The 25,329-nt window shown below is 42.7% G+C and overlaps 1 protein-coding gene across 2 annotated transcripts; it reads right to left on the reverse strand.

The window, feature by feature from the left end:
• Nucleotides 1-356: 356 nt before the first annotated feature.
• On the reverse strand, nucleotides 357-24,448 carry LOC106563227 (WD repeat-containing protein 5). 2 transcript variants are annotated; one of them, XM_014128609.2, is made up of 14 exons: nucleotides 24,198-24,448; nucleotides 23,383-23,470; nucleotides 15,096-15,204; nucleotides 14,580-14,653; nucleotides 14,355-14,444; nucleotides 5,111-5,200; nucleotides 4,882-4,965; nucleotides 4,670-4,725; nucleotides 4,386-4,432; nucleotides 4,206-4,281; nucleotides 3,911-3,944; nucleotides 2,538-2,612; nucleotides 2,334-2,421; nucleotides 357-2,190 (listed from the first exon to the last, which is right to left on the reverse strand). In XM_014128609.2, the coding sequence occupies exons 2-14, from the start codon at nucleotides 23,452-23,454 to the stop codon at nucleotides 2,090-2,092; spliced, it is 996 nt and encodes a 331-aa protein (XP_013984084.1). In that variant the 5' UTR covers nucleotides 23,455-23,470; nucleotides 24,198-24,448; the 3' UTR covers nucleotides 357-2,089. The 2 variants fall into 2 exon arrangements, with proteins under 2 accessions (XP_013984084.1, XP_013984083.1); XM_014128608.2 differs by having other exon boundaries at nucleotides 23,383-23,518; nucleotides 24,198-24,430.
• Nucleotides 24,449-25,329: the final 881 nt, after the last annotated feature.

A 25,329-nucleotide genomic window follows, 5' to 3' on the forward strand; every position in this document is an offset into this window, starting at 1 on the left:
AAATCAGACCATGAATGGTCAGGGTGAGGAGTGGTTGGCAATGACACCCTGATAACTGTCTATACTTTGTGGCTTTTTTGGCCTATCGCTACAAGATGGGATTGTCCTTTTAGATTTGTGTCTATTTTTAGGGAGATGGAAAACGCCATCTGTTCTTTGTGGGTTGTTATCGGATGTTCTTTCATGGAAAGAAAAAAATTAAACAAATCTCAAATTAAACTTTCTTGATGCTCCTTGTCTTTGTGCTGTTGTGTTGTACTCTCTCCTAATAGGACATTACATTTACTGTCCTCAGTCAAAAAGTTACCGGGACTTTGTTTAGAAAGTGCCACTGACAACCACATTTTGTACACCTTAAAAAAAAAAAATGCTCTTTATTAAATCACAAGTTATAGCTGTCAAATGCAAACACATATTCACAAAATCCAGATTGACTAAACGCATATACAGAATTTCATGCAGCCCTTGATACCACCGCAGTGATAAAATAATCCAGAAAACAGGGAGAGCAGGAAACAAATGACCATTTGGGGAATTAACTACTAGCTATTAAGACAAAGATAAAGAGAACGATACAGAAAGACAGCTAAAATATTACTTGTCTAACAAACAATACATATGTTGTAGTAATACATTATGTACAGAATGGAGAGCACAAAATAAACAGGTATTTGGTCACTGCTGTGAAATCACCACCAGGTGTTAAACGTAATGACAGCCAGACACGGAGTTAGTACCAACTGAACGACAGTGGACTGGAAGCACCTCCAAATTAAATATTCTAAAATAATCATTCAAATGAAAAACAGACTCTTTAGCTTTCATTTCTTTCTTCACAAACATCACTTTGAATTATTACCTTCTTGGGTATAGCAGGATTGACTTGAGACCAGTAAATGCACTGGCAGTACAGGTAAGTGCACCTTCAATGTAGGCTCTTGTCGATATAGTTCACAACCCACCATCTCACTGACTTGTCACGGTCCCATTTACATCCCATGTGAATTGTAAAAAGAATCAGTTGAGCCCCAACACTAATGTACAGAATCAGAATACATCTTGTAAAATGGACAAGTGAGTTCAAAACAAGGCAGTGCTTGCTGTTTCAGAGCATAGTGTCGATATCAAACTAGAGAAACTGTTAGTTGAGTGACTTGTAGAGAAGTGGTTGAGGAAAAATAGACTCCTTGAAACTCCTTGAAATAGACTATATGCCTCTGGAGGAAAACTCCAAACATGGCTATGGAAATCCCAGATGGGGACAGAAAACTCACCCAGAAAACATTTTAACCCTCTTCAACACCTTTTGAGCTTTGAACAGATTCCTTTATAATAAATACAACATAAAACCAACCTCAAGTGCTGCCATGTATGAGGCTTTTTGTTTCAAAGCCTCTTTGTACTGACCGTTTAATTACCAATATTGGAAATATGACAATTACCACTTATCTTTCAGCCTGGTTTTAGAGCTATCTGTGCTATCATGTCAACTCCATGTTTGGCAAGACAGCACAAACCAATCTGGGTCCTGGCTACTAATCTACTGCATTCTAATGAGACTTACAGTTGGTCAAAGTGAGATGTCAGACACCAGTGAAGCAGTCCATTACTCTGAAGAAAAACAAACACCTTACATGGGGGATAGTACTTACTTGAGGCCAATGCAATCTGGCTTAATTGGTCAAATATAAGATCAAAACATGTATCAATACTAAGACACCTACACATACAGAGATTAAATCATGAGATACCATATGACTACTTTCCTCATGAAGGACAAAAGTTGATTCTCGTATTTCAATTGAAACAAACATCCAGCTCACAGTAACAGTAAGGCAGAGATGGTAGAGCATGTAAGGACACAAGCAAGACCAAGTAGAGGGTTGTGGTGGTTTGGTTGGGGTTTGCTCTGGTTCTGGAGGAAGAGAAGGTGTGTGGTTATGGTGATGTTCTGGACTTGCGTTCATTTTATTCTTCCAGTTGAGGCTCAGTCCTCAAAAGCATTCCCGGGCCCAGATCTCTCAGCAGAAAGTCCTCTTTTCTTCAAATGAAAATAAAAATAAAATAAGCATGCCCAGGATGCAGAGGCTTAACAGTCGCTCCTCCACAGTTTGATAGTTTTGTCGTTTTCTAGGGCCGCAGACGCAATGATGTTCTCTGTGGGGTGGCAGGCAGTAGAAATCACCACATCTAGACCCAGAGGATGGGAGGGAAAGGGGAAAAGCAGAATTAAGCAAAGATATTGTGAGCAACAGTGTGTTCAAAGAGTGAGATTGCCACCACAAAGTAAAAGTAATCAGTTTCATCAACCTCTTGCCATGACTCTCCCCTACCTGTATGACCCTGTAGTTTCTGCACAATCTCCTTGGTCTGCAGGTTCCAGATGTACACCATGTTGTCCTCCGAGCCAGAGACAATCCACTGTGAGATGCAGAAGGAAGAGAATGACACTTGAGAAGAAGCTATGGGTAAAAGCATACAAGTCATCTTCTTGAAAATCTATTTCTAAACATGCATGCAAGAGGGGATGGGTTTACCTTTCCACCTGTGACAGAGAAATTAGCAAATATGCAGTACTTCTCGTTTTTGTGGCCGGTGTATGTTTTCAAGCACTGGAATGAGAGGGGAACACTTATTGAAAAGAACATGTAGAGAATTGAAACATTTCAATCAAGAGTATTCCTATGTTTGGATCAAATTGCAACATGAGTGAGACATCTGACATACACTATATATACACAAAAGGATGTGGACAACTTTTCAAATTAGTGGATTTAGCCATTTCAGCCACACCTGTTGCTGACAGGTGTATAAAATTGAGCACACAGCCATGCAATCTCCAAAGACAAACATTGGCAGTAGAATGGCCTTACTGAAGAGCTCAGTGACTTTCAAAGTGGCACCGTCATAGGATGGCACTTTTTCAACGAGTCAGTTCGGCAAATTTCTGCTCTGCTAGAGCTGCCCCGGTCAACTGTAAGTGCTGTTATTGTGAAGTGGAAACATCTAGGAGCAACAGCAGCTCAGCCGCGAACTGGTAGGCCACACAAGCTCACAGAACGGGACCACCGAGTGCTGAAGCGCCTAAATATTGTCCGTCCTTGGTTGCAACACTCACTACAGAGTTCCAAACTGCCTCTGGAAGCAATGTCAGCACAATAACTGTTCGTCTGGAGCTCCTTGAAATGGGTTTCCATGGCCAAGCAGCTGCACACAAGCCTAAGATCACCATGCGCAATGCCAAGCGTCGGCTGGAGTGGTGTAAAGCTCGCCGCCATTGGACTCTGGAGCACTGAAAACGCATTCTCTGGAGTGATGAATCATGCTCCACCATCTGGCAGTCCAACAGACAAATTTGGGTTTGATGGATGCCAGAAGAATGCTACCTGCCCCAATGCAGAACCAACTGTAAAGTTTGGTGGAGGAGACATAATGGTCTTGGGCTGTTTTTCATGGTTCGAGCTAGGCCCCTTAGTTCCAGTGAAGGGACATCTTAACACTATAGCATAGAATGACATTCTAGACAATTCTGTGCTTTCAACTAGGTGGCAACAGTTTTGGGAAGGCCCTTTCCTGTTTCAGCATGACAGTGCCTCCATGCACAAAGCCAGGTCCAGAGGAACTTGACTGGCCTGCACAGAGACCTCAACTCCATCGAACAACGTTGGGATGAATTTGACCCTCGACTGCGAGCCAGGCCTCGTCGCCCAACCTCACTAATGCCCGTAGCTAAATGGAAGCAAGTCCCCGCAGCAATGTACCAACATCTAGTGGTAAGACTTCCAGAAGAGTGGAGGCTGTTATATCAGCAAAGGGGGGGGGGGCAACTCCATATTAATGCCAATGATTTTGGAATGAGATGTTCGACAAGCAGGTGTCCACATACATTACATGGACAAAAGTATCTTACCTTTCCTTTGCTGTAGTCCCAAAGCTTCAGGGTGCTGAAAAACAAACCACTGTTAGAAGACAGCATCCCAAAATAAACAGTGAATAATTCATTTGCATCTATGAGTGATGAAGAAGCCTTTCTTTATAGGTTTGCTTGAGCGTTCCTTCCCATTGAAATAAAACTCTTTGGTCTAGTGGTACTGGACAGTGAAATAGGTCCCCCTACTGGTGCAATACTGCATGACAAGACTGTGGTACTGGACAGCCTACTACATTTGAGGGAAAGTGACAGTGCTCTACAGTCTAATACTCACTTGTCCAATGTGGCAGCCAGAATGTATTTGCCGTTTGGTGAGAACTTCACAAATGACACGGGGGGGTTGTCATCATCTGCAAAAGGCAGAGAAATTAAGAATTTACTCCCAGAAAAATACTATAAAATGTGATATTTCCTATATGACACAGATGAGACAATTCTGGCTGGTGAAGCTTACCAATTAGTGTTTTCAGACACTGTCCTGATGCGGTGTCCCAGATTCGGCTATGGACAGACAAGAGATAAACATGTTCAGTTTCATACATTCTCAACCAATATCACAAATGATATAATGGATTTAATACATCCAAATAATACTCCTCATATTTATGTTACATTGGCCATCATATAAACTCAGATGTTCTTTAAGGTCATCAAGTTACTCTTACAGGCATTTTGTGAGTCAATATCTTTGCCAAGAACATTCAACAAAACAGGAGAAAAAGTGTTCATTTCCCTCACCAGAGGCCATCGTAGCTGCTGGACACAATCAGTGAGCCATCTCTGTTGAAATGGACCTGTACGGCAACATAGATCAGAGATCTATTCACACTTACCAGAGGGTGTGATAATCAACTACTACATGCTCATAAGCAGAAAAACAATCAACTTCACATAATAGGTTATAAGATTCATATAAGGTGTCACCATGCACAGATGGGTACAGTACTTACAGCAGAGACGGGGTCGGAGTGGGCTGGCAAGGTCTTCAAGCATTTGCCAGTTTTTACATCCCATATCCGCACACTCTCGTCAAACTAGAAGAGAACAATTCATGTTAGCACACAACTATGCAACAAATATTCATAACTCCTTGATGGAAATCAGGGTTAGCAATAACATTTTCTATGTAAACATATACAATAGGAATTCTGCATTAGTGTATTAGTAGGTAGGACTCACCGATCCAGACACGATGAGATTAGACTGGGGGTTGAAATTGCAGCAGAAAACATAGTTGCTGTGGCCTTTCAACGTCTTCAAGCATTTCCCCTGCAATAAGGAAAGGATTGGGTTAAAATTAAACATGTTCACGGTATGAGCTCATTATGGTCAATCGAGTATCCACAGCATGGAGGGCCCCGAATCAGCGATTATGATGTATTTGCAGAGGAAGCTGTTAGAGCAATGACATGCTAGCTGTTCCGGGAGAGACTTCCAGTCATTCCACTAACGCTAAATAGCATGGGCTCGCAAAACTACCTCTAACTTCCTTCATACTGGACGCAGAGACATACAAATGGTATCCATGCGTTCATCTGACATTGGGGAAGAAGAACATCTCACACTACCCCTTTATTGACGGCATGACGTGGGTGAAAAATGAATCCGTATGCGATGTACATTTATATATGTACACACATGCATACATACATTCATACATACATACATACATTTCACTTCCATCCAAGATGGCATAGCAGTCAGACGTCCTTTGTCCTCGTCTTGTCGTGTCCCGTGTATATATATTTACATATTTTCTTCGCATATCTTTTTATATATTTTTCTCTCGAAAAACTCAACTTCAAAACACTCTCCTGCAACCCGCCTCACCAATTGTTTAAAAAAAAAAGTATTATTCACCTCAAATCTGAAATCCACAACAGAAGTTAGCCAGTTCACAACGTTAGTATTCAGCTAACCACGGTTGGCGGTCATCAGCTATCCCTCAGCTCGAAAAGCTATCGGCAGTTTTTGTACAACGCGACTGACCAGGGCATACTGGACCTATTTTCTCTCCATATCCCCAGATTTCTACCGCAAGCTCTGGACATTTACACCTGGATCTTGCAGCTAGCTAGCTGCTATCCAAGTGACTATTGGCTAACGTCGGTCCCGGAGCAAACATCAATTATTCCGGAGCTAGCCAGCTGAAGAGTTCCATCAGCCACTCCTGGGCTACAATCACCTATCCGGACCCGTTTTACTGCCGATGCAGAGCCCCACCGGGCCTTCACAACTGGACCACCGACATTATTTGCCCGAGGAGTTATCCAACTGGCCCCTCCGTCCCAATGTAACCTGAACACCCATCTGCGGCCCGCTAATCGTTAGCTGTTTTATCGGCTGCTATCTGAATAGGTCTATCGGACAATTTTCTTAGGCCACTATAACTATTTTGCCAATTGGATTGGTCCCTTCTACCACACGGAACCACACTAATCTACCGACGGAAACGCACGAGGTGGCTAAAAACAGACCATCTTCTGCCAGCTTGCTACCCATGGCCGGGCTAGCTGTCTGAATCACCGTGACCCCAACCAACCTCACTACTCACTGGACTCTTATGATCACTTGGCTAAGCATGCCTCTCCTTAATGTCAATATGCCTTGTCCATTGCTGTTCTGGTTAGTGTTTATTGGCTTATTTCACTGTAGAGCCTCTAGCCCTGCACATTATACCTTATCCAACCTTTCAGTTCCACCACCCACACATGCGATGACATCACCTGGTTTCAATTATGTTTCTAGAGACAATATCTCTCTCATCATCACTCAATGCCTAGGTTAACCTCCACTGTATTCACATCCTACCATACCTTTGTCTATACATTATACCTTGAAGCTATTTTATTGCCCCCAGAAACCTGCTCCTTTTACTCTCTGTTCCGGAAGTCCTAGATGACCAATTCTCATAGCTTTTAGCAGTACCCTTATCCTACTCCTCCTCTGGCGATGTAGAGGTGAATCCAGGCCCTGCAGTGCCTAGCTCCACTCCTATTCCCCAGGCGCTCTCTATTGATTACTTCTGTAACCGTAATAGCCTTGGTTTCATGCATGTTAACATTAGAAGCCTCCTCCCTAAGTTTGTTTTATTCACTGCTTTAGCACACTCTGCCAACCCGGATGTCCTAGCCGTGTCTGAATCATGGCTTAGGAAGACCACCAAAAACTCTGAAATCTCCATCCCTAACTACAACATTTTCAGACAAGCTAGAACAGCCAAAGGAGGAGGTGCTGCAATCTACAGCAGAGATAGCCTGCAGAGTTCTGTCCTATCCAGGTCTGTACCCAAACAATTGGAACTTCTACTTTTAAAAATCCACCTCTCTAAAAACAAGTCTCTCACTGTTGCCGCCTACTATAGACCACCCTCTGCCCCCATCTGTGCTCTGGACACCATATGTGAACTGATTGCCCCCCATCTATCTTCAGAGTTCGTGCTGCTAGGTGACCTAAACTGGGACATGCTTAACACTCCAGCCATCCTACAATCTAAGCTTGATGCCATCAATCTCACACAAATTATCAATGAACCTACCAGGTACCACCCCAAAGCCATAAACACGGGCACCCTCATAGATATCATCCTAACCAACTTGCCCTCTAAATACACCTCTGCTGTTTTCAACCAAGATCTCAGTGATCACTGCCTCATTGCCTGCATCCGTAATGGGTCAGCGGTCAAACGACCTCCACTCATCCTGGAAGGATATTGACCTCATCCCGTCAGTAGAGGATGCCTGGTTATTTTTTTTTAAATGCCTTCCTCACCATCTTAAAAAAGCATGCCCCATTCAAGAAATGTAGAACCAGGAACAGAAATAGCCCTTGGTTCTCTCCAGACCTGACTGCCCTTAACCTGTTGGGGATAGGGGGCAGTATTTGCACGGCCGGATAAAAAAAACATACCCGATTTAATCTGGTTACTACTCCTGCCCAGTAACTAGAATATGCATATAATTAGTAGATTTGGATAGAAAACACTCTAAAGTTTCTAAAACTGTTTGAATGGTGTCTGTGAGTATAACAGAACTCATATGGCAGTCAAAACCCTGAGACAAATCCTAACAGGAAATGGAAATCTGATGTGTGGAATCACTTCAAACCTTTGCCATTGAAACACACAGGGACTTATTAATCATTTAGCACTTCCTATGGCTTCCACTAGATGTCAACAGTCTTTACAAAGTGGTTTGAGTCTTCTATGGTAGAAACTGACCCAAAGAGAGGCTTGGGAAGTTGGTCACAGGGGGAGGGCTATTACTACTATGACGCGGGCGCCCATGGGAACCATTTTGTTCCGAAACGTTTAGTAAGACAATGCAATCATCCGCCTTGAATATTATTGAAGCTCTGGTTGAAAAAGGCCCTAAAGATTTATGTTATACAACGTTTGACATGTTTGAACGAACGTAAATATATATTTTTTGCACATTCGTGACGACAAGTCCCGCTCGCTTCAGTACATCATGAGTAGCACTAACAAGAAGAAACTATTGGGACATAAATTATTTACTTTTTCGAACAAAACTACATTTGTTGTGGACCTGGGATTCCTGGAAGTGCCTTCTGCTGAAGATAATCAAAGGTAAGGGAATATTTACAATAGTATTTTTGATTTTAGATGGTTCCAAGATGGCGCTAACATGTATCGCCTAGCCTATTTTTCTGAGCATACCACGTCGTTTATTGCAAAGTGTGATTTCCCAGTAAAGTTATTTTTAAATCTGGCAATGCGGTTGCATTCACGAGATGTTAACCTATAATTCTTTGAATGACAATATTACATTTTAACAATGTTTTCGAATAGTAATTTTGTAAATTGTAGCGCTGATTCACCGGAAGCATTTGAGGGAATATATTTTCTGAACGTCACGCGCCGATGTAAAATGCTGTTTTTAAATATGAACTTTATCGAACAAAAAATGCATGTATTGTGTAACATGATGTCCTAGGAGTGTCATCTGATGAAGATTGTCAAAGGTTAGTGCTGCATTTAGCTGTGTTTTGGGTATTTGTGATGCATCTAGTTGCTTTGAAAATGCAGTGTGATTGTTTTGGCAGGGTACTCTCCTAACATAATGTAATGTTTTGCTTTTGCTGTAAAGCCTTTTTGAAAATCGGACAACGTGGTTCGATTCAGGAGAGGTGTATCTATAAAATGGTGTAAAATAGTCATATGTTTGAGAAATTGAAGTTATAGCATTTATGAGGTTTTGTATTTCGCGCGACGCGATTCCACTGGCTGTTGACTACGGTGGGACGCAAACGTCCCACCTTGCCCAGACAGGTTAACCAACACAAAAACATCCTGTGGCGTTCTGCATTAGCATCGAACAGCCCCCGTGATATGCAGCTTTTCAGGGAAGTTAGAAACCAATATACACAGGCAGTTAGAAAAGCCAAGGCTAGCTTTTTCAAGCAGAAATGTGCTTCCTGCAACACAAACTCAAAAAAAGTTCTGGGACACTAAAGTCCATGGAGAATAAGAGCACCTCCTCCCAGCTGCCCACTGCACTGAGGATAGGAAACTTTGTCACCACCGATAAATCCACTATAATTGAGAATTTCAATAAGCATTTCTCTACGGCTGGCCATGCTTTCCACCTGGCTACCCCTACCCCGGTCAACAGCACTGCACCCCCCACAGAAACTCACCCAAGCCTTCCTCATTTCTCCTTCTACCAAATCCAGTCAGCTGATGTTCTGAAAGAGCTGAAAATCTGGACCCATACAAATCAGCCGGGCTAGACAATCTGGACCCTTTCTAAAAATGATCTGCCGAAATTGTTGCAACCCCTATTACTACCCTGTTCAATCTCTCCTTCGTGTCTGAGATTCCCAAAGATTGAAAAGCAGCTGCGGTCATCCCCCTCTTCAAAAGGGGGGGACACTCTTGACCCAAACTGTTACAGACCTATATCTATCCTATCCTGCCTTTCTAAGGTCTTCGAAAGCCAAGTCAACAAACAGATTACCGACCATTTCGAATCCCACCGCACCTTCTCCGCTATGCAATCTGGTTTCAGAGCTGGTCATGGGTGCACCTCAGCCACGCGATCATAACCGCCATCGATAAGAAACAATACTGTGCAGCCATATTCATTGACCTGGCAAAGGCTTTCGACTCTGTCAATCACCACATCCTCATCGGCAGACTCAATAGTCTTGGTTTCTCAAATGATTGCCTCGCCTGGTTCACCAACTACTTCTCTGATAGAGTTCAGGGTGTCAAATCGGAGGGCCTGTTGTCCGGGCCTCTGGCAGTCTCTATGGGGGGTGCCACAGGGTTCAATTCTTGGGCCGACTCTCTTCTCTGTATACATCAATGATGTCGCTCTTGCTGCTGGTGAGTCTCTGATCCACCTCTACGCAGACGACACCGTTCTGTATACTTCTGGCCCTTCTTTGGACACTGTTAACCTGTTAGGGCTAGGGGGCAGTATTGACACGGCTGGATAAAAAACATACCCGATTTAATCTGGTTACCACTCCTACCCAGTAACTAGAATATGCATATACTTATTACATATGGATAGAAAACACCCTAAAGTTTCTAAAACTGTTTGAATGGTGTCTGTGAGTATAACAGAACTCAAATGGCAGGTCAAAACCTGAGAGATTCCTTTACAGGAAGTGGCCTGTCTGACCATTTCTTGAACTTCTTTTCCATCTCTATCTTTTACTAAGGATCTCTGCTCTAACGTGACACTTCCCACGTCTTCCATAGGCTCTCAGAGCCCGGGAAAAAACAGAATGTCGTCATTCCAGCCCCAGGCTGAAACACATTATCGCCTTTCTCAAGTGGCCGATCAAGGGACTCTGGGCTTATGCGCGTGACCCGACCGCCCCCGCCTTTGTGATTTTTTCCTCTGTTTGCCGAAAAGGAGATTCCCTGTCGGAATATTATCGCTTTTCTACGAGAAAAATGGCGTAAAAATTGATTTTAAACAGCGGTTGACATGCTTCGAAGTACGGTAATGGAATATTTAGAATTTTATTGTCACGAATTGCGCCATGCGCGCGACACTTCTTTACCATTTCGGATAGTGTCTTGAACGCACGAACAAAACGCCGCTATTCGGATATAACGATAGATTATTTTGGACCAAACCAACATTTGTTATTGAAGTAGCAGTCCTGGGAGTGCATTCTGACGAAGACAACAAAAGGTAATCAAACTTTTATAATAGTAAATATGATTTTGGTGAGTGCTAAACTTGCATGGGTGTCTAAATAGCGAGCCCGTGATGCCTGGGCTATGTACTTAGAATATTGCAAAATGTGCTTTCACCAAAAAGCTATTTTAAAATCGGACATATCGAGTGCATAGAGGAGGTCTGTATCTATAATTCTTAAAATAATTGTTATGCTTTTTGTGAACGTTTATCGTGAGTAATTTAGTAAAATGTTAGCGAATTCCCCGGAAGTTTGCTAGTTCTGAACGTCACATGCTAATGTAAAAAGCTGTTTTTTTTATATAAATATGAACTTGATTGAACAAAACATGCATGTATTGTATAACATAATGTCCTAGGGTTGTCATCTGATGAAGATCATCAAAGGTGAGTGCTGCATTTAGCTGTCTTCTGGGTTTTGGTGACATTATATGCTGGCTTGAAAAATGGGTGTCTGATTATTTCTGGCTTGGTACTCTGCTGACATAATCTAATGTTTTGCTTTCGTTGTAAAGCCTTTTTGAAATCGGACAGTGTGGTTAGATTAACGAGAGTCTTGTCTTTAAATAGCTGTAAAATAGTCATATGTTTGAGAAATTGAAGTAATAGGATTTTTAAGGTTTTGCAAATCGCGCCACAGGCTGCAAGTGGCTGTTACGTAGGTGGGACGCAAGCGTCCCACCTAGCCCATAGAGGTTAACAACCCTCCAGACGAGCTTCAATGCCATACAACTCTCCTTCCGTGGCCTCCAACTGCTCTTAAATACAAGTAAAACTAAATGCATGCTCTGCAACCGATCACTGCCTGCACCTGCCCGCCCGTCCAGCATCACTACTCTGGACGGTTCTGACTTAGAATATGTGGACAACTACAAATACCTAGGGGTCTGGTTAGACTGTAAACTCTCCTTCCAGACTCACATCAAACATCTCCAATCCAAAGTGAAATCTAGAATTGGCTTCCTATTTCGCAACAAAGCATCCTTCACTCATGCTGCCAAACATACCCTCGTAAAACTGACCATCCTACCGATCCTCGACTTCGACAATGTCATTTACAAAATAGCCTCCAATACCCTACTCAATAAATTGGATGCAGTCTATCACAGTGCCATCCGTTTTGTCACCAAAGCCCCATATACTACCCACCACTGCGACCTCTATGCTCTCGTTGGCTGGCCCTCGCTTTATACTCATCGCCAAACCCACTGGCTCCAGATCATCTACAAGACCCTGCTAGGTAAAGTCCCCCCTTATCTCAGCTCGCTGGTCACCATAGCAGCACCCACCTGTAGCACGCACTACAGCAGGTATATCTCCTTTCAGTTCTCTGCTGCCAATGACTGGAACGAACTACAAAAATCTCTGAAACTGGAAACACTCATCTCCCTCACTAGCTTTAAGCACCAGCTGTCAGAGCAGCTCACAGATAACTGCACCTCGACATAGCCCATCTATAATTTAGCCCAAACAACTACCTCTTCCCTTACTGTATTTATTTATTTTGCTCCTTTGCACCCCATTATTTATATTTCTACTTTGCACTTTCTTCCACTCCAGTGTTTTACTTGCTATATTGTATGTACTTCGCCACCATGGCCTTTTTTGCCTTTACCTCCCTTATCTCACCTCATTTGCTCACATTGTATATAGACTTATTTTTCTACTGTATGTTTGTGATAAAGATATGAGGGGGGAGGGGGGCGACATGACCCCCTCCTTAGGACCATCTGGCAGAACGCCCAGAATATGTTCTATAAGTTAATATAGGAGACGGTGCCAGACACATGCAGGAACTAACCCTATGAACCATGCCCATGTAACGTGTCTGTAACCAGTATATAAGAGAACTAACAGGCCTGCTCCGACGGAGCTCACTTCAGACCAGGTACTTTATGCATCTAAGTTTGACTGTGACCTCTCCAGCGCGCTGATAATAAACAATGATTCATTTAAGATTGACTTTGAGTGTCCCTGTGTAGAATTTCCACAACACGTATTAACTAGCGGCAGAGAACGAATGCTACCCTGTGGTGCTAATTAGCTCTGATTAGAGCTGCTCCCCTCAGGCAGACACTCCCTCACATCCCTTGGCAAGAGTCATAGAAGCAGGAAGTCCTTTATCCCTGCATTCGTTGAGGGTTTCGTTTTAGCTCTAGTTTGAAAACAAGAATACACTATGGAAAATACATGTTTCTGAACGATGCATCATGCTGCCTTGTTGACAATGACCCGGTAGCACAGATTGTTCGATTTGAGCAGGGTGCTCCGTCCTCACCGGTTTTAGCCGGTCACGTGGCGGGCCGTAGTCCGGTGGACCCCAGTTCCGTCTAATCAAATTCCTTCATTATATATATATATATTTTTTTTTTTTCATAATTAAGTCAGGCCTCGAGCCATCCCGTTCTGAGCCAATGACCCGTCATTTTACATCAACAATCTAACATTCTAATAAATGGATTTCATATACAGTGCCTTCAATATCTGCCAATTCATTTCCATCAATATTGCTGTTTATCATTTACTTTATGTAGCAGTAAGCGATAATGATAACTGTCTTCTGGGTAGACAGACTTTCCCCAAAATCTTCTCTATTAAATGTTAACAGAAAAGTAGGCTTACCTGGCATATTTATATAATTTTTATCAATCTGATGGGCTTTTGGTTTGGAAACTTTGTCATGACATATGCAGCAGCAAAAACATCACTCGACCAGCACAATCCTCTCGCACTTTTTTTCCAGACATCAAAAATGGTCTTCTGATGTGATTTAAGCATCGATATGGACTCAGAACATCCAATTTTATTGTTTCTATATAAATAATTGTAATTGAGAGTGAAAAAACATTTTTAAAATTATACAGAAAACGTGTCTATTTGAGAGCCAGGAAAACAATTGAGCAGCTTGCAACATGTTTCAAAGTGTAAAGGGAGCTCCCATGCTAGAAAAGGTTGGAGACCCCTGCCTTAGAATATGCTCTTTCCAGTAGGTAACATAAATTAAAAACGTCTGACCAGCATGAACCTCTAGGTTTATTTTGAAGTCGCTTTTTGGTAAGCTCCATACCGGGGGGAGATTACTTTAAAAAGAGATATTACAAATGTAAATAAATACGACACCAAAATAACGCTCTCTGCGCTTCTAGTGTTAAATTGCCGCAAACCAATTTTCCATTGTGGGACAATAAAGTGAAATACTTCTAGTACTATATTTCTGAGAAAACTACCCATCCTGCCTCTCTTACCGAGCTGACGTCCCAGATCTTTAGAGTCTTGTCATCAGATGCTGAAACAAGTAGGTTGGAGTCTGAGGACCAGGCGACATCTGAGATGCCCTGCAGATGAGAAGTGAAAGATCAACTTGGTTAGTCACACTAAAAGCACAGACAGCAGTGAAAAAAAATAGAGAATACTTTCTCAAGGCACTGTACATAATCACTACAAATAATATAATGGAAACTTGAACTCACAAGTTTGTGTCCCGATATTGTTTTCTCAAACTTTCCATCGTAAGCTCCCCAAATTTTGATCAGTTTGTCAGCAGCTGTAAAACATATATTTCAAGGCAGGGTACTCGAGCATTTCAACTGAAATAGTGTTATCATGCAAGATTATCAGATAATTTACATTGAAAAGACATTGCATTTAAAGCAGAGATCTGCGACTGGAGAAACAGCACCACTGGCTGCCCCAGGCGCATTTATTATTGTTTTGAGTAAATGTGAATACAGCCTCGTAGTCAAAAATTCATCGTAGTACATACTCTGCTGTTCTGTCGCGCTTGCAATAATGTGCAATGATGTTCGGTGTTTGAAGTAACGTCTTTGTTTTAATATTGCAAACGGACATGGCAGTTTCACTGCTATGGATCGCAGATTTAATTACATTTTATTCTAACAACTTGTGCATGCACCTATCAGGCCTAATAGTAATACTCAGCAGACCTACTGTTATAAGACCACCTAAAGCACTCATCATAAACTTACATGAACTGGCAAGCCACTCTCCACTGGGACTGAACTTGACAGACGAAACTGCTTTTGTGTGGCCGGCTAATGTGAATTTCAAGGTGTAGTTAGGCTTGACTGGTGCCGACTAAATAGGGGAAGAAAAACAAAACCACATTGGAATCGGAAAGCAATTTCGTTGATATCTGTAGATGCATTTAAGGCAATTTTCATTAAAAAATGATTTGACACCATGAAAATAGCAGAGACACAGGACAACATATATATTTGGCTATTATATATTTTCAAGTATCAAGTGACAGGCTGTTAATCAACACAGGCCACAACGAACCAATGGGGTAGTAGCCTATCTGTACATCTCCAATGTAAAATATAGCTGCAAGCAGCAATGCCAGGGTTCAAGCTTTGGCCCCAAAGCATAGAGTACCACAGTATGAGTCATAATACCCATAAAACCTAGCGATCAAAGAGCGAAATGGTTCCAATTGTTTTAACACCATTAAATTTTTCCCCATTGGGGATTTTAAATACAATTAAAATATGGGCTGCGTTTCGTGTAGGCTTACCCTGGTGTGACGTTTTCATAACTGTGTAAATCTCTCTCGGCCAAGGTTACTTTTATCAATATATTCGCCTGTATTTACTCCAAAAATGAAATGCTAATTAGCTGCTAATGTGGATATCATAAACAACTACAAATGCCATGATCTGGACGAGACTGCCAAATCGAGGCTAAGGTAGGAATCTTGGGATTAACTATCAAATGTTAGCCAAATGTAGTAATGAATCGTTTTAAATTGACAATACCCGTTAGCAAAGGTGTCAGCTAGAGATGACATGCAGGAGCTTGCAGGGATTTGTAGTTTTGCATGATGTCTACTTTGATTTTAATTAGCATTTTCTATTCACAGTAAACAGGGCCAAATATATTGATAAAAGTCACCTTGTCCGAGAAAAATGTACACGGTTATCAAAACAACAAGCCTACACGAAACAGCCCTTATTTTAAGTGTTTCTAAAATCCCCCATGGGAAAAATGAATGGTGGAAAAACGTTTCGAACAGGGAAATGTTTCCATCGCTAGGTTTTATGGGTATTATGACACCTCCACTGTGGGGCTATATGGTGAGACCTTGGTCCATAGACGCAATGTATCAACTTTCGTGCAGATCGATCATTCGGTGCTAGTAGCGTTTTAAGTTCAAAATTCTAAATGACAGCTTATTAGGGGATCCCTAATAAATACAAATACAAAATGGCGGAAAATCCATCATGACGGACCTTATGGGTCATTGAGGGATCAACGTACTGAATTTCAGGAGTCTATTTCAAACAAGGTGAGGGGTGTGAGCTTTCAAAGTTTGCATTCTCAATCGTTTGTTATAGCTCCACCATGTGGCCAATTGACTCTTCGCTAAGCCTCGCCCCATAATGTTGAGTAACCAATCACAGCGCTCCAATAGATAGCAACTATTGTTGAGTCCAACACCTAGGACAGGCTCACGTTTAAATCGCATGAGTCAATTGAGTTTTTTAAAATAATTTTTATCATGTTTAAATGGCTAAATTATTGAACGGTGCACCAGGAACACTTGCTACTGTGATTCCTGAAATGCAGAGCCTGTTGGGAGTATTTTAATCCGAAATAACACTTTTGTTACATTGTTTGTAAGATCAGCCGGTTAGCTAGCTCTCGGTCTCATTGACCACCAAAAGTTGCTAATGCTAGCTAGGTAGTTAGACACTTAATCACTTGTTTTCTAAAAATGTATGTTAGCTAATATAGCAATGTTATGAATACAACTGGTCGACATCAGGATACGATTTGAGAGCACATACATTAGTTATCTCCAAAAGTGGTTGACTGCATGGTGACAGTGAATTCAGAGACTAGCTACACTAGAAACATGATTTTACCAGGTTCCTGTGAAGCAATTGTAATGACAGTCCACCACAACATACCCCAGAGTTTTCTGATTAGCAAGGGGTCGTCTGTGTTGAATTTCATTTTGTATTAGAAACAAAGTTTGAGATCATTGTGAGGAGATCTCACCAATGGTTAAATGGGGAATTGGGCTTCCAGGGATAATGTCTGAGGTTGTAACACTTGCAAAACCAAGATGGCGTAGCAGTCAGACGTCTTTGTCTTTTCGTGTCCCTTGTATATATCTTTTAACATCTTTTTCTTTGCATATCTTTTTAAAATATTTTCCTAAACCTCAACATCTAAATACTCTCCTGCAACCCGCCTCACCCAATGTGGCGTGGATCTGTGTTTTTCCTAAAGTATTTCTATTTACTTCGGATCTGGAATTCCCTCAACTGAAGCTAGCCAGCTTATTACCTACCAGCTATCAGTCAGCAAACCATTGCTAGCGGTCATCAGCTAATCTTAAGCATGGAAAGCTCTCGCCAGTTCGAACAACTCAAACCAGAGCATAACGGACCTATTATTATTTATATTCCCCCCCCCCATATCCAGGGATTCCTACCGCAAACTCTGAACATTTTTATCTGGATCTTCGCAACTAGCTAACCGCAATCCCGGGTGACTACTCCTGGCTAGCATTTCCATCCGGGAGCATGCACCAATTAGCCTGAAGCTAGCCCAGCCAGGGCTCCTATGCTACCACTGAAGCCCACTCCTGGGCTACAATATCCGGACCCCTTCTACTGCCGGTACGGGGCACGGAACCCCGCCGATCCTCTACGACTGGAATACTGACATAATCTGCCCGAGGATTCCAACAGGCCCCTCAAGCGCGACGTCCGCTGAAGGCCCATTCTGCTAACCGCGGCCTACTAGCTACCTAGAGCTACTTGGAACCCTACTAATTCCACAACTGGTCTATCGACGTCACCGCACGATGAGGCAAAAACAGACTTACCCCCATCGCGAGGTCCCCCAAAGGCTAACTTGCCTGCCCCGGTCTGCTAACTGCTAGCTTGCCTGCCCCGGTCTGCTAACTGCTAGCTTGCCTGCCCCGGTCTGCTAACTGCTAGCTTGCCTGCCCCGGTCTGCTAACTGCTAGCTTGCCTGCCCCGGTCTGCTAACTGCTAGCTTGCCTGCCCCGGTCTGCTAACTGCTAGCTTGCCTGCCCCGGTCTGCTAACTGCTAGCTTGCCTGCCCCGGTCTGCTAACTGCTAGCTTGCCTGCCCCGGTCTGCTAACTGCTAGCTTGCCTGCCCCGGTCTGCTAACTGCTAGCTTGCCTGCCCCGGTCTGCTAACCCCGGTCTGCCAACTGCTTGCTTGCTAACCCGGTCTGCTAACTGCTAGCTTACCAGCCCCGGTCTGCTAACTGCTAGCTTGTTCAGCCCAGGCCTACTAACTGTTAGCATCGGCCAGCTAACTGTCTGAATCGCCATGTCCCCAGTCAGCCCAACCACTCACTGGACCCATATGTTCACTTGGCTACGCATGCCTCGCTCCAATATCAATATGCCTTGTCCATTACTGTCCTGGTTAGTGATTACTGTCTTATTTCACTGTAGAGCCTCTAGCCCTACTCAATATGCCTTAACCAACCATGTTGTTCCACCTCCTACATATGCGATGACATCACCTGGTTTAAACGTCTCTAGAGACTATATCTCTCTCATCATAACTCAATGCCTAGGTTTACCTCCAATATACTCACATCCTACCTTACCTTTGTCTGTAAACTATGCCTTGAATCTATGCTATCGTGCCCAGAAACCTGATCCTTTTCTCTTCTCTGTTCCGAACGTGCTAGACGGCCAGTTCGTATAGCCTTTAGCCGTACCCTTATCCTACTTCTCCTCTGGTGATGTCGAGGTTAATCCAGGTCCTGCAGTGCCTAGCTCCACTCCCACTCCCCAGGTGCTCTCATTTGTTGACTTCTGTAACCGTAAAAGCCTTTGATTCATGCATGTTAACATTAGAAGCCTACTCCCTAAGTTTGTTTTACTCACCGCTTTACCACACTCTGCCAACCCGGATGTCTTAGCCGTGTCTGAATCCTGGCTTAGGAAAACCACCAAAAACCCTGAAATCTCCATCGCTAACTATAACATTCTCCGCCAAGATAGAACTGCCAAAGGGGGCGGTGTTGCAATCTACTGCAAAGATAGCCTGCAGAGTTCTGTATTACTATCCAAGTCTGCACCCAAACAATTCAAGCTTCTACTTCTAAAAATTCACCTTTCCAGAAACAAGTATCTCACTGTTGCTGCTTGCTATAGACCTCCCTCTGCCCCCAGCTGTGCCCTCGATACCATATGTGAGTGATTGCCCCCCCATCTATCTTCTGAGCTCGTGCTACTAGATGACCTAAACTGGGACATGCTTAACACCCTTGCCATCCTACAATCTAAGCTTGATGCCCTCAATCTCACACAAATGATCAATGAACCTATCAAGTACAACCCCAAATCCATAAACACGGGCACCCTCATAGATGTCATCCTAACTAACTCACCCTCCAAATACACCTCTGCTGTTTTCAATCAAGATCTCAGTGATCACTGCCTCATTGCCTGCATCCGTAATGGGTCTGCGACCAAACGACCACCCCTCATCACTGTCAAACGCTCCCTAAAACACTTCTGCGAGCAGGCCTTTCTAAATCGTCCTGGCCGGGGTATCCTGGAATGACATTGACCTCATCCTGTCAGTAGATGATGCCTGGCTATTATTTAAAAGTGCCTTCCTCACCATCTTAAATAAGCATGCCCCACTCAAAAAATGTAGAACTAGGAATAGATATAGTCCTTGGTTCTCTCCAGACCTGTCTGCCCTTGACCAGCACAAAAACATCCTGTGGCGTTCTGCATTAGCATCGAATAGCCCCCGTGATATGCACCTTTTCAGGGAAGTTAGAAACAAATATACACAGGCAGTTAGAAAAGCTAAGGCTAGCTCTTTCAAACATAAATTTGCATCCTGTAGTACTAACTCAAAAAAGTTCTGGGACACTAAAGTCCATGGAGAATAAGAGCACCTCCTCCCAGCTGCCATTTGCTCAGAGGCTAGGAAACACTGTTACCACCGATAAATCCACTATAATTGAGAATTTCAATAAGCATCTCTCTATGGCTGGCCATGCTTTCCACCTGGCTACCCCTACCCCGGTCAACTGCCCGGCACCCTCCACAGCAACCCGCCCAAGCCCCCACCATTTCTCCTTCACCCAAATCCAGACAGCTGATGTTCTGAAAGAGCTGCAAAATCTGGACCCATACAAATCAGCCGGGCTAGACACTCTGGACCCTCTCTTTCTAAAACTATCTGCCGAAATTGTTGCAACCCCTATTACTAGCCTGTTCAACCTCTATTTCGTATTGTCTGAGCAGCCGTATTCATCGACCTGGCCAAGGCTTTCGACTCTGTCAATCACCACATTCTTATTGGCAGACTCAACAGCCATGGTTTCTCAAATGATTGCCTCACCTGGTTTACCAACTACTTCTCTGATAGAGTTCAGTGTGTCAAATCGGGGGGGCCTGTTGTCCGGACATCTGGCAGTCTATGGGTGTGCCACAGGGTTCAATTCTCGGGCCGACTCTCTTCTCTGTATACATCAATGATGTTGCTCTTGCTGCTGGTGATTCTCTGATGCACCTCTACGCAGACGACACCATTCTGTATACTTCTGGCCCCTCTTTGGACACTGTTAACAACCCTCCAGACGAGCTTCAATGCCATACAACTCTCCTTCCGTGGCCTCCAACTGCTCGTAAACGCAAGTAAAACTAAATGCATGCTATTCAATCGATCACTGCCCGCACCTGCTCGCCCGTTAGACTGTAAACTCTCCTTCCAGACTCACATTAAGCATCTCCAATCCAAAATTAAATCTAGAATTGGCTTCCTATATCGCAACAAAACATCCTTCACTCATGCTGCCAAACATACCCTCGTAAAACTGACCATCCTACCGATCCTCGACTTCGGTGATGTCATCTATAAAATAGCCTCCAACACTCTACTCAACAAACTGGATGCAGTCTATCACAGTGCCATCCGTTTTGTCACCAAAGCCCCATACACTACCCACCATTGCGACCTGTACGCTCTCGTTGGTTGGCCCTCACTTCATACTCGTCGCCAAACCCACTGGCTACAGGTTATCTACAAGTCTCTGCTAGGTAAAGCCCCGCCTTATCTCAGCTCACCGGTCACCATAGCAGCACCCACTCATAGCACGCGCTCCAGCAGGTATATCTCACTGGTCACCCCCAAAGCCCATTCCTCCTTTGGTCGTCTTTCCTTCCAGTTCTCTGCTGCCAATGACTGGAACGAACTGCAAAAATCTCTGAAGCTGGAGACTCATATCTCCCTCACTAGCTTTAAGCACCAGCTGTCAGAGCACATCTACCATTCCAGTGTTTAATTGCTATATTGTAATTACTTCGCCACCATGGCCTATTTATTTCCTTAACCTGTTGGGTCTAGGGGGCAGCATTTGCACGTCTGGATAAAAAAAATGTACCCGATTTAATCTGGTTACTAATCCTACCCAGTAACTAGAATATGCATATACTTATTATATATGGATAGAAAACACTCTAAAGTTTCCAAAACTGTTTGAATGGTGTCTGTGAGTATAACAGAACTCATTTGGCAGGCAAAACCCTGAGACATTTTCTGACAGGAAGTGGATACCTGATGTGTTGTATTGATTTTAAACCTATCCCATTGAAAAACACAGGGGTTTAGGAATATTTTGGCACTTCCTATTGCTTCCACTAGATGTCACCAGCCTTTACAAAGTGTTTTGAGTCTTCTGGAGGGAGATCTGACCGAACAAGAGCCATGGAACGGTGATGTCCCATTAGACACCTGGCGCGCTACTTCATGTTGGGTACCCTCGTTCCAATACGTTATAAAAGGCTATGCATTCGTCCACCTTGAATATTATTCATGTTCTGGTTAAAAAAGGCCCTAATGATTTATGCTATACAACGTTTGACATGTTTGAACGAACGGAAATATATTTTTTCCCCTCGTTCATGACGAAAGTCCGGCTGGCTTACATCATGTGCTAACGAGACGGAGATTTTTGGACATAAATGATGAGCTTTTTTGAACAAAACTACATTCGTTATGGACCTGTGATACCTGGAAGTGACATCTGATGAAGAGAATCAAAGGTAATGGATTATTTACATAGTATTTTCGATTTTAGATCTCCCCAACATGACGTCTAGTCTGTATCGCAACGCGTATTTTTCTGGGCACAGTGCTCAGATTATTGCAAAGTGTGATTTCCCAGTAAGGTTATTTTTAAATCTGGCAAGTTGATTGCGTTCAAAAGATGTAAATCTATAATTCTTTAAATGACAATATAATATTTTACCAATGTTTTCTAATTTTAATTATTTAATTTGTGACGCTGACTTGACTGCCGGTTATTGGAGGGAAACGATTTCCTCAACATCAATGCCATAGTAAAACGCTGTTTTTGTATATAAATATGAACTTGATAGAACTAAAAATGCATGCATTGTCTAACATAATGTCCTAGGAGTGTCATCTGATGGAGATTGTAAAAGGTTAGTGTATCATTTTAGCTGGTTTTATGGTTTTGGTGACCCTGTCTTTGACTTGACAAAACATTACACACAACTCTTGTAAATGTACTGTCCTAACATACTCTAAATTTATGCTTTCGCCGTAAAACCTTTTTGAAATCGTAAAACGTGGTTAGATTAAGGAGATGTTTATCTTTCAAATGGTGTAACATAGTTGTATTTTTGAAAAATTTGAATTTTGACATTTATTTGGATTCAAATTTGCCGCTCTTGAAATGCACCTGCTGTTGATGGAGTGCACCACAGGTGGCACGCTAGCGTCCCACCTAGCCCCAAGAGGTTAACTTACCTCATTTGCACTCACTGTATATAGACTTTTTGTTTTCTTTTGTTCTACTGTATTATTGACTGTATGTTTTGTTTATTCCATGTTTAACTCTGTTGTTGTATGTGTCGAATTGCTATGCTTTATCTTGGCCAGGTCGCAGTTGCAAATGAGAACTTGTTCTCAACTAGCCTACCTGGTTATATAAAGGTGAAGAAAAAAACCAAGGGGGGTGGGCTTAGCGAAGGGTCAGCTGGCATGGCATTGAATGAGAGGGTGTGGCCCTTGGACCTTAACCATCATGCAAGGTTGTAACCTAGGCCTTACCATCTCACGGGAATTTGGTTTTTATCACAAAATCGACATAAGGAAAAGAATAATAATCAACCCCAAATACAGTAGTGTTTCACCAAGCTTCGCTGCTTGGACCCCTAGAAACATCAGTCGTATTAGGTCTAGCTTATTAGGTCTAGCCTGAACCCATACCTTGCTCTGGCTGGCAGATGCAGATGATGTTTTAGTGGCCTCAGTTTCTGGTTTCTTCTCCTCTGTTGCCATGGTGATAGTGATGGAGCTGAGGGGGCAGGGGGATCAGTTAGTGAAAGCACGCTGGACAACCAGTCTGCAAATGAGGAATGGAATTAGAAAGGAATGTTAATATATTATGATAAGATGAAGATAATGTCAAGTGAAATGCAACGATAGGAAATTGTATATGTCCAACAAGACCAATCAATGTAAGTTGCTACCCTGACAGCTAGGTTAACGTTAGCCTGTAGATGAAGATTACAATATTGGATATGATATTGAAACCTAGGTACAGTTACGTTAGTAATGCAAATTACCACCACATAAACTAGCTAGCTTCCTACTCAGTCATGGCTGGCAGTGTAGCTTAGCTAAGTAGTTAGCTAGCGTGCATGGTGAAATAGTGGAGATAGCTAGTTCTATGCTAGCAAGCTAGCTAACTGCCATTGCAAGTAAACAAATGACCATGAGTTAGCAAGCTAGCCTAACATTAACCGCAGTTGTGGAAGCTAACGTTCAATAGCCCCACTATGGACAGACACGGCCTGTCTTTCTAGCTAGCTAATGTTGTTTGCGAACACTCGTGTATGTCTTGTTGGTGATAATGGTTTTAATCCAGGTATTGTATGAATCCTACCCTTCGAAATATAAACTTGTTAATTTGCCTAGCTAGTAAATGTACGTTATTGCATATACAATGTAAACACTGCTAGCTAACGTTACCTAGCTAACGTTAGCTACTCCATTCAAACAAAACAATCTGGGATACTCACGGTAAGGCCCGATGTTAAACTGTAATTGCTCGGCCGACTATTTTCATTTAGGCACAAATCTGATCAATTACACGAATATATTTAGCCTATAAATACGGTTGAATATATTTTCTCCCTAACTGAGCAAGGGAAAATTAATCAAGGGCCAGTTCGTTTTAGTTTAGCCAGAGCTCAAGCGAGGAATGTGGTAGTGAAGACGCCCATTGCGCATGTGTGCTTCTTCAAGAGCGCACAATCCGAGAGGAAAAGAAGAGCTCGACGGAAAATCTGTCTCCCTCCAGCAGGTGACGTTTTTTCGTTGTTTCGCCCACCAAGCAAGGAGTTTTTGTTTGGAGGTCAGTGAGTGTCACATTTGGTCAACAAAACATGTATGACTTATTTTCTACATGAGGTTTATTTGATCGAATAGAAGTTTCGTAATGCTTAAGTTGTTATGAGTGTACTGATATGAGTAAGACACGTGAAATTCCGGCAACTATAAGAAAAAACACTTTATATATTTTTTATTTGATTTTTTATTTCACCTTTATTTAACCAGGTAGGCTAGTTGAGAACAAGTTCTCATTTACAACTGCGACCTGGCCAAGATAAAGCAAAGCAGTGCAGCACAAACAACAACACAGAGTTACACATGGAATAAACAAACATACAGTCAATAATACAGTATAAAAAAAGTCTATATACAATGTGTGCAAATGAGGTAGGATACCGGATGAAAGGTAATAAATAGACCATAGTGGCGATATCAGAGTCTTGAGTCACGAATTCGATATATTCAGGAAATTAGGCTAGTAGCATAGCATATTTCTCCATTGAATAGAGCCGGTTAACGTCAACAACCCTCATCGAATATTCAAACGTTTTACAATAATGATATGTCTCGAACAATCCAAAGAAAGGATAGGCGGGAGCTAGACAACCCGCCGTTACGCTTTGTGAACAACGAGCCATTGTTATGGCGGAGAGACATGTATCTTGTCAGTATATCCATAATCTTTGACACAATGCATACGGAAAGCGGGGAGGGACGCTTTGAGGGTTGTTCTGATTGGAGCGAGATTGGAGTTGTTTGGCAACTTTTGGTTTTGGACTGAGATTAACCTAGTTACACAGATCAAGACACATCAAAATG

Source organism: Salmo salar, chromosome ssa11, assembly GCF_905237065.1.
Source record: "Salmo salar chromosome ssa11, Ssal_v3.1, whole genome shotgun sequence".
Taxonomy (NCBI): Eukaryota; Metazoa; Chordata; class Actinopteri; order Salmoniformes; family Salmonidae; genus Salmo; species Salmo salar.

What these genes read in the sequence shown, in the direction of transcription:
- LOC106563227 (XM_014128609.2), bottom strand. Translation starts at nt 23,454, where the DNA reads ATGGCAACAGAGGAGAAGAAACCAGAAACTGAGGCCACTAAAACATCA. An exon ending in ACTCCGACCCCGTCTCTGCT is followed by an intron (nt 4,726 to 4,881) that starts GTAAGTACTGTA and finishes GTTGCCGTACAG; the next exon opens with GTCCATTTCAACAGAGATGG. An exon ending in AGCAGCTACGATGGCCTCTG is followed by an intron (nt 4,433 to 4,669) that starts GTGAGGGAAATG and finishes GTCTGTCCATAG; the next exon opens with CCGAATCTGGGACACCGCAT.